This window comes from Cyprinodon tularosa, unplaced genomic scaffold (assembly GCF_016077235.1).
Source record: "Cyprinodon tularosa strain WSP-4 unplaced genomic scaffold, ASM1607723v1 ctg44, whole genome shotgun sequence".
NCBI classification, from domain to species: domain Eukaryota; kingdom Metazoa; phylum Chordata; class Actinopteri; order Cyprinodontiformes; family Cyprinodontidae; genus Cyprinodon; species Cyprinodon tularosa.
In genome coordinates, this window is record NW_024039163.1 from 1,499,120 (window position 1) to 1,512,085 (window position 12,966).

Sequence of the window (12,966 nt, forward strand, 5' to 3'; positions counted from 1 at the left end):
ATCAAGTCTTAAAGAACCAGTTACAGTTTTAGAAAAAAAATTTATTTCATAATTTCTTTTACAAAGAGCACTTTGCTCTTGTATTATAACCTTAGCCTCCAATGCACAGTTGTTGAAATCCCTGCAAGGACATATAAAGAGCCCAAATAAATATTATTTTGTAATGAAATTATCTCAGATGTAAAAACTAGTTTAAATATTTAGCAAAGGAAGGGGGGAAAAAAACTTCAAACAACTGTAAATAAAATAAATTTTCACCAAATCAACTACTTTAAAATAAATACAACAAAGGTCTTTTTATTGCAGCATTAATACTTAAGCTCAATCGGTGAGTGTGGTACATGGTATACTGATTTAATTGTTGCCATACACTGTTAAATAGCATTAATACATGTTTTTCCTTATTTAAATCAGTAATCAGTTTCTCTGAAAGACAATAAATTAAGTTTGTGAATAGGTCCATAAACCATTCTGAAAAGAAACAATATGGCTGAACTACCTTTGCAGGCTCCAGTGACAAAGTTTTTAAAGAGGTTGTGAAAAGTTAAAAAAGCCGTGGGGCCCTAAACTCCAGTCCTCTAGGGCTGATGTTCTGCAGCTGTTAGTTGCAGCTCTCCTTCTCTACACCCAAATCAGTAAAAAATGTAATTTGCAGGACTCTTGAAGGAGCTTGGTTTTCTTTTAATGAAGCAGTTTGGGCATCCTCTTTGAGTGGGTTGGTCTAAGTATGTATCTAAAGAAGTAACAGGATGGTGACCCTTGAGGACTAGTTTGAGACCTCTGCTTAAAAAATAATCAGTCAGGTTTTTCTTTTACATTGGATTTTGAGCCATTTAGATCTCTGTAGATGTATAAGCCTTTTACTTCATTGCAGAATGTATCTCCTCAGCCTTCCATGTATAAGCTGCCTTAGAATTCATTGCTTCTTGTTTGCGTTTTGCTCAAACCAAATGGGGGGCTGTCCTTGCTGTACTCCCAGTGTGATACGCATGTCTGCAGCTTCAAGGCAGCTGCCCTGAGGATACAAAAAATATAATTTAGTGTTTGAAAAGCTCCTGTATAGATTGTACACTACATGAGTTTTAACCTTCGATGTACCATGAGATGCTGCTGCAGAAGTTCATTCTGATGGAGGTCAATGGAGGACAGATTTTTTTTAAGTATCGAATAGAGCGATCAGTGAGGAGAATGCAGCCACTTATGTCGAGTTCTTGTAGGTACAGGGACCCACTGGTCAGAAACTGCACTGCCATATCCGTAACCTGAGAATAAATAAAATATGTGACTTTTGTAAAATTTTGTCTTAAGTAAAATTATATCTAATATTTAGTGAGCATGTGGAGTAGGCTGAAAAAGTAACTGCCCCTTCCAGAGTAACTTTGCTTTTGCTCCCCCAAAACATTCAGATCAAACTAGTTATAATAGCAAAGATAACTCAAGTAGACACTCAAATGATGATTTCCTGGAAGTGGAAAGCAGCTATTTAAAAAAGGGGACTGGAGGGTGTGTTCCAACTTCGGGAGAATCACACTCTTAAGCCTCCCTGGTAAAGGGCTGTGTATACGCCCGCAGCAGTGTGTGTTGCAGTAAGCTTGTTGCAGGTATGACACAGATAATTTTAGCTTTATGCCCAATTTTGTAGTGTGGTCTGTGCCATACCACAAAGCAAGAGGGACAATCATGAACTAGCTAGGATTGTGGGTGTCCGTGTCTCGGTATGACCAGCTTGTTTGCCATCTACACCGTCCTGTACGGTGTCTGGGATAGTGTCCGAGGTGTGCCAGGTATTGTGGATGGTACTACAGCCAGAGTTTCTGCCGTTAGGTACCAAACAGAAAATACACATAGTATAGAGCGGATGTAGAATTGACCAATCAGAGGTCTTCTTTTTTTTCCCCCCTGTGAAGCTATCTGCGGCACTGTCTGATGTCACCTAAAATTTTGGGGAGGTGCACCAGAGTGTCTGTGGAAGGGGGGGCATATCTACGTTAACTGTGACACACCTGCAGACGACCTAGTTTTTTAGCTCAGAGGATGGACCCACAGACTGCAACTCTGGGTCCGCAAGCGAGCAAGGAAGTAAGGGAGGATAAAAGGATGGATGGATGGATTAAATAGTAAATAGGAAATTTAGTTCCACTTCATTTTTTGTTGATTTGTCACAAAAGTATTTAAAATGTCATATTTTTTGATGGCTTAGTGGTCAGAGCACTGAGCTTGGGTCCTGTAGGTTCTGAGTTCATGTTCCACTCATTCCCACAAGACTGCCACTCTGGATCCCTGAGCAAGACCCTTAACCCCAGACTGCTCCCCGGGGGCCGCACAATGGCAGTCCACTGCTCTCCAAGGGGATGGGTTAAATGCAGAGAGTGAATTTCCCCACTGTAGGACAATAATTTACATTTACATTACAATACTCTTAGCCTGGGTGCCAGTCAGAACTTAGTCCCGCCCACAAGGTTTGAGTTCGGGGAAGTTCGGTCTGGCTCTGCTCCATAGTAGCGCGAGTATTATCGCCCACTGTCAGGCGATCCAATCAAATTGTCAGGGCGGGCTTTATACGATGATGGACAGATGATCAACAGTAACGTAATCAACCACGTGACCAAAGCGCGCTAGGGTGACAACAATAATGGCTGCCGCTGGAGAGTTTGGGAATTGAGACGCAGCCTGGGTGAGTAGATTCTGCTATCGGTCTGTGACAGTGTACGTCACTTCCGCAAAAGCGCAATTCATTTAGGGTAGTTAGCGCCATTTCTGTGGGGAAGAGACAGCAGCAACAAACAAAAGAAAACTAACAGAGAGCAGACGTGTTCTAGTTGCTTCTTTGGAAATAATGGGACACTGGTGCTGCGTCAAAGGATGCAATAGTAATTCTAAACAGAAAACAGCAGATGGGGCCGTACGGTTTTTCGTATTCCCCACTTGGGAAAAAAATACGGACCGCAGACAGAGGACTTAACAAAGAGGTGTCGGGCTCCGTGGGTCGCTGCTGTAAGAAGGAAAGACATCACGTTTCATAAAATATCTCCTCATGCTCGTGTTTGCTCTCGGCATTTTCACAAAGGTAAGTCCTTATAAATATACACTAATAGAAATCAAGACGCTGAAATGGTTTGCTTATAAAGTTGCAGGAGTTCAAGTAAACCTACTGAAACATGCTGTGGAAGAGAAGCGGAAAGTGATGTTTGTTTTATTTCTTTTTTAGACCGCTAAAATTTAATAAATAATGCATTATCTGTATATAATCATTTACACAATCTGCAATACAAATATATATTTTTTATGAATAAATATATAGTATTAGTGTGTCAGTGTACATATAAAAACACTGTACATACCCACTCGTCAGCCAACTCACTGCATTTATTCATCCTGTGCAATCTACTTAAGTTTATTTATTATAATCCTTTGTTCGTCCTGTAAGCTTTTCAGTTTATTTATTTACCTCTGGCCTTACTAGTCCGATGTACTTGTGCTGTTTCAAATAGCAAATTTCCCCACTGTGGGAAACATAAGCATATCTTATTTTATAACTCATATAATCTAATGGGCTCTGTTATTAAGGTGCTTTATATAGTGTTTTGAATAGATGTGTAAAACACTCAACCTTTCATCTACTTTGCAGGTCAACCCGCATATGAGATGATGGAAACTGACCCAGGCTGGGCTCCATCCCTGCATCTGGGCCACACTGACATCAAACCAACAGACACAGACCGCTCTTTAAGACGTGGTTATCGGGAACAGCTGAAAAAGAATGCCCTGCAAGCAACTGAAACGGGGCTCCATCAGGCTGATAAAATCCTTCAGCGACAGGATGAAGTTACACATGAGGCGACAGAGAACCCTAACCAGCAACAGACTGACACGCAGAAGGCTGCTGAAAACGTTGGCCGGCCAAACACCAAGGATGACACAGAAGGTGGTCGTCAGGAAGGACAGACAGAATGTAACCTGTGTGTGCTCAGGTGTGCAGAGATGAACCGTCTTTTGGAAGAAAACAGAGAGCTGCGGCGTGAACTTGATGAGCTGCGGATCTCTGATGGCTTCTTTGGAGACAGTAATGAAAAAGTCAAGTACTATACGGGTCTACCAAACTTGGCAACCTTTATGGCTTTGTTTAATTTTCTGCTGCCTCTCATGTCTGCTCAAAATAAAATTCTCAGTCCATTTCAAATGCTTCTGTTAACCTTCATGCGTCTGAGATTGGATCTGCCCTCAAAACACCTTGCTTATCTCTTCTGTGTTTCACCAAAGACAGTGTACAGAACATTCAATGAAATGCTGTCATTTTTATATGCAAATCTAAAGCGTGCAATTGTGTGGCCAGATAGAGACACCTTGCACAAAATTATGCCTCATCAGTTTGTGGATGCCTTTGGACATAGAGTCACAGTGATTATCGACTGTTTTGAAATTTTCACAGAGAAACCAGCTAATAAATGAATGCCAGATCAAGTACTGTTTCAACTTTCTTCTTCTTTTTTATTCTTCTTTTCACACAAATAGAATTTTGCTTTTTTTAAAGTTACTTTTGAAAAATAACAGCAAAACAAATATAAGTTTCACCATCACTTCAAATATTAACAATGTTTCTGAGGTTGTAAAAATGTGTGTACAATAAAGAGTGGATTTGAAATTTGAAACAAGTGTTGTTATTATCTTTTCAATCAAGCAGAGAATTTATGAAAATGCAATACAAAACCTCAAATACATAAATAATGCAGAACAGTGCAAAGCTTCAAATGTTTTACTTTGTCTTCCTCCCTCGTATATAGCAGATTGCTCTTTAGATTAAATTAGAAGATTTTCATTTTCCCTGGACTTGTTTTCACTGTGGTCTGTGGTCTTCCGTAGAGATATTACCTAACAGGTGATATCTGTGAAGAAGACTGCAGATCCCAGTGAAAACAGGCCTGGATAAAGTGAACAGCAAATACAGTGTGCAACTTATCAATGTGCAAAAATTATGACAAGTTTTTTCGTTCAGTCTGATGAGCAGCACAATCTACTCTAATAACTGCAGCTATCTGTGCAACTGCCCACAACATCTGCCTTGTCACTGTAATAATAATATATAATATCGTTCCCTAGCAGCTTTAGAAAGTTTGTCTGGGTAGGGTATCCGTTCAGTTTTCTTGTTCTTTTCCATTTAACTGATAATCCTCACTGCTGGCAGCGCTCTCCTCTTGTTTTCTGCTGTTTTGTTTTTCTTTCGCTCACCACAAAAATGGCGCTAGGGGGCGTGTCAGTCACGTGTCTGACAAAGACCGATTAGGTCTGTTCTAGAAGATATCGACAGGAAATTAATTTTAAAAGAGGAACAGAGAAACGCGATCAAGTCTCATCTTCTTATTCTAGGCGTGAAACTGCACGCTTTGATTTTTGTGGACAACAACTATGCCTCGCTTAACATACGTCACGCACTCCGTTGCTCTTATAGAGGGATTATTTGTTTATCAACACGGCGGATGCGCGCGCATCTTGACTGCAAAAAGTGCCGGGTCCTTTAAAGCGTCTGGTTGAATGTTGTGATTATATGCGGTTATTTAGCAGTTGCGATCTGCTAGCTAGCGATGTTGTCAGCGTACTACAACAGTTTATCACCTAGTGATAAAATAAGTTATGCTGCTAAATTAACACTAGTTAATGCAATACGTCTTAATGACCCATACGCGTTACATGCCGGTGAGTAGATAAATGACGAGAAAAAATGGCCCAAAATTCAGTGGCTGGACATTCATTCCCACTTGTGCAAAGTGCAATAGGCATTTCCACTACGAATGTGCAAAAGTAAAAAGAAAGGCTAAAGAATGGTATTGTGATCAGTGCAAAAAACAGAAAAACTAGAAAAAATGCACTCTGAAACATAGAGTTGTAACTGTACCTGTGCTTACCATTCAAAGTATGCACTAAGGTTCTCAGTGTGCATCTTATGACAAGAATGTTTAATATTGTTATTTTTATTATTGGTTACATGCACAAGAATAAATATATTTCAATGTTTCCTTGACTCTTGAATACTTTATTAATATTTACACAGGGTTTACACACGTATCAGCTGATTGAATTGTTTTATTTTCAATGGCAAAACACAAAGCAAAATATCTGCATATTTCATTTAAGATTTTGAAATATATCATACAACAGAGGAATGAGGAAAAATCTCAATATTCAAAAGCAAACTGGATACAACACACATTTTGAACCAAAACTGCTGCAAAATGTTTTAAACCACAGCTTTTGAATGTTCAATGAGCTTATGCAGTGAAAATACTTAGGCAATCATTTCTTTCAAAAAATAATATTTAATGACATTTAAACCTCAATTCATAGATGTTAACAACATTAAGGCCTTAATTTTGGCACAATTCAATTAAGGGCTTTTAATTTATTTTCTAGGGACTATGCATTTGCAAATGTTTGTCACTGCTGCACAAACAATTACAATGTCATCTAACAGGTCCGCCTGTGATAAAGGAATAACAGTAGTAAGAATTCGGAAAGTTTTCCATCTCCCTATTATTCTTTCAATGTGTATTTTAACATTGGACAAACGCCTCGATGTTTCCACCTCTTGAGCAGACAACTGCTTTTTACCTTTGGTAAAGTGAGGGATCCTCAGGGTAGCACCACGCAAGGCAAGCTCATCTCTAATGGTAAAACCACGATCTGCTAGTATCTCATCATTTACTTGTAGAAGGTCATAAAATCCAGACTCGGCTGTAAGTTGTTTATCAGAAACACGCCCACCCCAACCTGCAGACAGAAATGTAATTGCTCCTGCAGGTGACATGCCAACCAAATACTTAACCGTGTTATGGCTCTTATAATTTGAATATGTTTGGGCTCTGGCTGTTAAATTTGTTGGTCTGTTAATAAAAATTTCTGTGCAGTCAATAATGTACCTGCAACGCTGGTATTTAGGTTTGAAACATTTTTGCATATTCTTTAATATAGCATGCTTACTTGGCCACTTGATTAAAGGTTTCAAAATCTGAGACATAATAGGCAGCCAACTTCTTTAGATTTTAGAGATGTCACATTCGTTAACATTAAATCTGAATGCAATATCCTTGTTGGTGAGTCCTAATCTGAGTTTCATGAGTACAGCCAAAAGATGATCCTCTAGGGTCAGAGAGCCACGGATGACCTCAACACTGTCCTTAATCGTCTGCAGGACCCAATTAAAGAGGGCACTGGTTAGACCTGTGAAAAACAGCACCTGTGCTGCTTTACACTGCAGTGACGCAAAAGAGAACTGTGCAGTCCCGAGCATTTCTTTTTATTGTTCATTCTCTGTTTTCAGTTTGTTGATGTCCTCACGCAGGTTATCACACTCTGTATGAAGTTGGCTGTACTTCAGCTGGAGGTCATCATGGACAGTCTTTGGGACCATACCTTCTGAAAAATAAATACAAATTTTACATTCTTATCTTTACAAAAAACAAATGGTTACATTCTGGGTGATCAGTCACACTGTGGGCAAATACCTGTTCGCAACAGATATGAACATTACTAACTGATTAATCACACTAGTACGGAAGAGGATAAGGGCCACTGGAAAAAAAAAAGTTAACTGTTTTGTTTTTTTTTATTTCCGTATAGTATGGGAAAAAAGTCAGAATTCTGAGAATAAAGTCAGAATTCTGAGAATAAAGTCAGAATTCTGAGAAAAAAGTCAGAATTCTGTGATTAAAGTAAGAATTCTGACTTTAATCTCAGAATTCTGACTTTGTTCCCATGTTAAACTGAAATAAAATTTAAAAATTTAAAAAATAATTAATATGTTAACATTTAGGAACACACAGATCTACGTCCCTTTATAAAAATCCAAATGAGTTTGCAGGCCGTCTTGGTCAGGTTAGTAATAAGGTTTCATACCATTATATAGATCAGCACCAGCCTCTATTCCACACTCAGTTGGAGAGATGGAAGAGGGTGTACACTGATGTCCATCTTCTGGACACCTGCTGGGGGTTGCATCCCTTCTTCTTTTTCTCTTATATCTGAAACACACAGGAGAGAACAATCATTTAGTGCAAAAAAACCCCCAAAAAACAAAACAGTTCCACAGGTGTTATCTCCTAAATTCAAGTCCATGCAAATCACATGCTAAGTCATCCCAACTCTCCATATGAGATGTCTAATAAAAACTACATGCTCTGACCTTTAACCGGGGTAACCTATATAGCTACAATATATCAATATTTTTTCTTTGCACTTCCAGTCATACTATGTGGAGTCATGCTTGTAATCAGACAACAATCAAGCACACAGATGTGATACTTACCGCTCCAGTTTTGCAACACCGTCTTTGCCGGGCTGGATTGAGTATGGAAAGATAGACGGGACAAAGTCTGGGCTGTCGATGTCGTCTGATGCCTCTCCTGTACAAATAATGTATTGACGCAATCATCATCATCATCATCATCAACCTTTATTACAGACACTAGTCAATCAATTGAAAAGACAGCACACACAGAGAAGTTTAGACCAGACAACCTGATGATGTTAATGATAAAACTTATGGCTGACCCGATGAGTTGCAACTTGATAAGACTGAATCAAGGTACATTAGCTTGTATGCTAGTTATGCTCCAATGTGTTTTGTACGATTCATTAATCCCGTTTATATATGTAATACTTAATAATTGTATGTAAAACCATTGTTTGTAAAACCAGCGATGCCGTTTAGCTTTTTTATAGATAAGACTTACCTGATATAAAGTGATCGCTGCAGATTGATGCATTTTTAATCATCTGCTCGTTCCAATCGCTTCTTCTGATGGCTTGCAACCAAAGACGTCTCTTGTTTGCCTTGAAAGGGGTGCGAGTTGATGGGATTCGGTAAAACTTGCGCGTTTTATTGTTTTTATCAAAACGGTTCGTGCAACCGACAGCACAACAAGACATGTTAGCGGCTCTTTCTGCAGGCGACATGCGCATTGGTGCCGGAAGTGACGTAGAGTGACGTTTCCTGATAATCCCTCTATTGGTTGTAGGTCTATCCAATTGAGTGCAGAGGCATTTTTTTTCCTGGTTCGTTCGAAACACGCCCCATAATCACAGCTCTATGGAGCAGTATCAGACTCATATTCTGACTAGAATTGAGTCGGACTACGTCAGGCCACAATACTCTAGCAAGGCACTGCAAATTGAATTAACACATTTTAACTTGAAGCTGTTTTTTTCTAAACTGTAATTATAAGGGTTCAATTCAGAATGTCACAGATCCCACATAATCAGAAGCCTGTATGGCATCTGATGATTTTCATGGTTCATCAGGAAGAGAAACTACTCAAAAATGGAACTAGGACAAAAATGGCTGACTATAAAGCATACTTACCATCTTCATGGGGTACTGATTAATTTATGACATTGGGCTGACAAGAAAGAGGGAAAGTTTTTAAAAGGTAAACTTTTTTTTTAAACTCTTTTATAATAACATTTTAGTAAAACAGCACAATCGAACATGGTGAGAAGAGATTGAAAGTCTGGAAATGCTTTGCTTTTTCAGGACCTGGAAAACTTGTACTTTATGAAAACACAAATTTCTGCTCTCTCATCTTGAAACTCCTGGAGGATATTGCCCAGCCTTTATGTTCACAAACTTGGGGTTAAACAGTTTTAGGTTCTGCAAAGCACATCAACAAATCCACATTTGGCCATATTCAGGGTTCAGATTTAAATCGAAATGAGACACTGTGGAAATATCTTAACCATGTTAAATAGTTCATATTTAATCGAACATTTCTAATCAGAAAAATGAAATTTAACAAATAAGCAAAAACAAAAGAAACTTAATTACTTAAATATATACAATCCGAACCTTTGGACACCCTGACATCTTCAGAGTGAGCAGACATCTGCAGTAAAATGAAGCGGCTCTGATGGCGGCATCAGTCAAAGCTGCACAGTAAGAGACGTCGATGTGCTCCAAGCCTCTTGCATTCTTGCACATCGCCTGTCCAAAATGTAAACAAAAAATATGACTAAAAGCTATCTTTAGAGCAATACATTTTAAATGAATACATGAAAAGAAAAAAATCTGAAGAGGATTGATTTATATATTTCCTATCACATATGTTTCAAAGATGACTAGAACCACCAACAGCTGGCCATATGGGGAAAAATGTGTACCTCAATGCCAATATCTGTGATCTCTAAGCACTCGGCAAGTACAACCTTCTTTAGAAGGGTCCCCTGAAGCCCAGTGAGTCCCTGAAAATGCAAACACTGTTGTAAGTGAGAATAGAAGCTAGCAATATGCATCAGTACCTGATCCTGGATGTTGCAGCCACTTATGTCAAGAGAGCAGATGGAGCTTCCACTCAGCCACTTCACAGCCGCATCCGTCAGCCTCTCACAGTAACTCAGATTAAGATGGTACAGTTTAGGATACCTACATTTTTTCCAAACACAAGAATGCTACAGCTTATCTTTTTATATACGTTTTGATAGCTCTGTGTGAAAATTATTAGGCTGATAAAGAGAAGTACCTTTGAGCAATCCTCCTGACAGAGACATCTGTAATGAGGCAGCACTGACTGATGCAGAGGTAATGCAGTTGATTTGTTGAGGCCTTGTCAGTCAGGCACTTGATTCCAGCATCACTCACACTGAAACAGATTCTTGAAAGTATGAAATATGAAGCAGTGATGCAAATTAAGCCAACACAACCCCCGACCTACCTGCTGCTAAGGGAAATGTCCAGATATTTTAGGTTTTTGAGGCTGGCCACATATCTCAGGCTATTATCCGTCATTCCCAGACAGTCTGCGGCGTGGAGTCTAAGAAGACCTTGTGAGTGGCTGCACAGTACTTTCCAGCTGACATCACTTATTTGGTTGTTGCCTAAGCACAAATTAACAAAGACCTGAACCAGTGCTTAATTTCCATGCATGATGAGGGAAGGGAAAGGTTGCAGAATGAAAAAAGGTCTCACCCTCTATGATGAAAGCCTTTAGATTGGCTGTGTCCACAATGGCTTTAAAAGCAACATCAGAAAGATGAGAACAGCCCAGGAGTGAGATGGAAGAGAGAGAGTAACATCTGGTAAGCAGGGCCTGTTCAACAAAAGAAAGGGTGCAATATTATTTCACTTGTACTTCGCTTTGCAAAAACATACACACCCTTGATTTATTCATTACATTACAGACTGAAATTTGATGCAGTTTCCATGATCAACACAAAGTATTACACCATTGTGATGTGGAAAACAAATAAGACGTGGTTTTTAAAGTATAAAGAAAAGGTAAAATGCAGCATTCGTTTGGTATTCGGCCTCATTTACTCTAAAACTCTGAAATAAAATTAACATTGTATAGTAGAAGATGTTCTTTTTCCGGGTGGATCATCAAAATAATTGGTCCTCTTAATTATCAATCCTTATGCCGTCCTACTAATCGTCCCCATTTCTACTTATGACTGTTCTGCCGAGAATTACTTCCCCTCTCACATACTGATGAGAAAACGGATTGAAATAACAATGAAAAGGGAAGTTTTAAACTTATCGTTATTGTTTTCATATTTCTTATGCATGGATGCCCTAAAATGGAGAGTTCTGGTAGACAGATAAATTCAAATTAGTACATTTTTTATGAAGAAATGTTTTAGCCAATGTGCTACAGTCAGTGTTCAATGAATTTATTCTCTGCTCAGTGGATAGCATTTCCTGCTTTTGCCCTTAACACCATTCTATATAATTTCTGACAAAACATTAAGAATATGTTTAAAAGTTCCCATTTTGTTCATATTTCAATCCATTTTCTCAACAATGTGCAAGAGTTTAGGGTGATTAACGCTCCCACAACATGGTAGGAAATTCTCGGCAGGCAGGTGTTTCTCGGCATAACACCGGTGGTGAGTCTGACGTAGTGGAAAAATTGCAAATCTTCTTCTGGAAAGTAAGCTTGTATGAATGATGCAAACAGCAACTTTTAAACAGAGCGTGCTTGAGGAGAAATGAGTTTGTGCATGTTCTCGCGCACGTTTAATAGGCGTTCCCTCTCGGGAGCCGGTACAGGGTTGTGTAGGTGCATTTTTTCTTTTTTTTTTTACATGCACATACACAGGTGTTTTAAAAAACTGTGCAAAAACCCTGCACTATATAGCTTTTTATTATACATATAGGTGTTACCTGAAGGTATCATTGATATTTAGAAAAACTCTGTGAACACACACAGTCACAAAGACCAAGAAACACAAAAAGGTCCGGGATGAAATGGAAAAATTCAAGGGTCAGTTCATAAATATTTTGACTTTCTGACAGAGAACTTTTCAATGAACCATGTGATAAAGAAGAGAGTATATCACAACTACAAACCTACACAGAACATGGTTTTCCCCTTAAACTGACAGACGGGGTAATGAGAGCAGAGATTTTAAAAAGCTATAAAGAGATTCATGCCGTCTTTGGCAGAAATATGCCATGTAGAAGACAAACACATGTGAAACACCTGGCTGTGGCCAGAAGACTGAGCTTGAGCTTTACACAAACACACAAGTTATGGTCTATGTGACAGATTTGAAAACAGTTAAAAAGGTTAAAGGAGGTATGAATACTTAATAACGAAGCGTGTTGTTTTAGTTTTGGTTTGATGCTCCATAACATTCTGTTGACTTTGTATTTTACATGTTGTGGAAATAAACACTTACCAAAACACAGGAGTCTGACAGAGTTGGCATGTCATTGATCACAATCTCTCTCAGAGATGGGCATCCTGCTGAAATGTATCTGAACCCATTCACTGTCATCTGGAGGAAAATAAGGAGGAGTCTCTGGCTCTGTGTTTTCATCTGTCTTTTTTAATCATTATTTGCATTCTTATGAGCTGATAAAGACAAACTAAACATCTGGACCACAACTACTCTCACCCCTAAAGCAGTGCTATGTTACACAGTGTACAAAGTGAGAGGGTGGATGTTAACCCAACCCCTCTATTGGCCTCAGATGTTTTT

At 38.9% G+C, this 12,966-nt stretch overlaps 2 protein-coding genes across 2 annotated transcripts in view; both read right to left on the reverse strand.

Annotated features, from left to right (window-relative positions):
• Positions 1-10: 10 nt before the first annotated feature.
• fbxl13 (F-box and leucine-rich repeat protein 13) overlaps positions 11-12,966 on the reverse strand; it is a 33,802-nt gene continuing 20,846 nt past the window's right edge. Inside the window, exons 10-18 of the mRNA XM_038300013.1 lie at positions 12,664-12,762; positions 10,952-11,072; positions 10,698-10,860; positions 10,506-10,625; positions 10,285-10,408; positions 10,147-10,227; positions 9,836-9,970; positions 1,099-1,262; positions 11-1,015 (exon numbers count right to left, since the gene is read on the reverse strand). Of these exons, the coding sequence (XP_038155941.1) occupies positions 910-1,015; positions 1,099-1,262; positions 9,836-9,970; positions 10,147-10,227; positions 10,285-10,408; positions 10,506-10,625; positions 10,698-10,860; positions 10,952-11,072; positions 12,664-12,762 (1,113 nt within the window). The 3' untranslated portion in view covers positions 11-909. The remainder of the gene's footprint in view (positions 1,016-1,098; positions 1,263-9,835; positions 9,971-10,146; positions 10,228-10,284; positions 10,409-10,505; positions 10,626-10,697; positions 10,861-10,951; positions 11,073-12,663; positions 12,763-12,966) is intronic.
• Positions 7,298-8,968, reverse strand: LOC119793057 (THAP domain-containing protein 1 A-like). Its single transcript, XM_038300011.1, has 3 exons — positions 8,724-8,968; positions 8,297-8,393; positions 7,298-7,407 (listed from the first exon to the last, which is right to left on the reverse strand). The coding sequence occupies exons 1-3, from the start codon at positions 8,950-8,952 to the stop codon at positions 7,380-7,382; spliced, it is 354 nt and encodes a 117-aa protein (XP_038155939.1). The 5' UTR covers positions 8,953-8,968; the 3' UTR covers positions 7,298-7,379.

Coding starts and splice junctions, on each gene's coding strand:
- LOC119793057 (XM_038300011.1), bottom strand. CDS start 8,952: ATGCGCATGTCGCCTGCAGAAAGAGCCGCTAACATGTCTTGTTGTGCT. Junction 8,394..8,723: donor CAGCGATCACTTTATATCAG/GTAAGTCTTATC, acceptor TTATTTGTACAG/GAGAGGCATCAGACGACATC. Junction 7,408..8,296: donor GGTGTTGCAAAACTGGAGCG/GTAAGTATCACA, acceptor TTTATTTTTCAG/AAGGTATGGTCCCAAAGACT.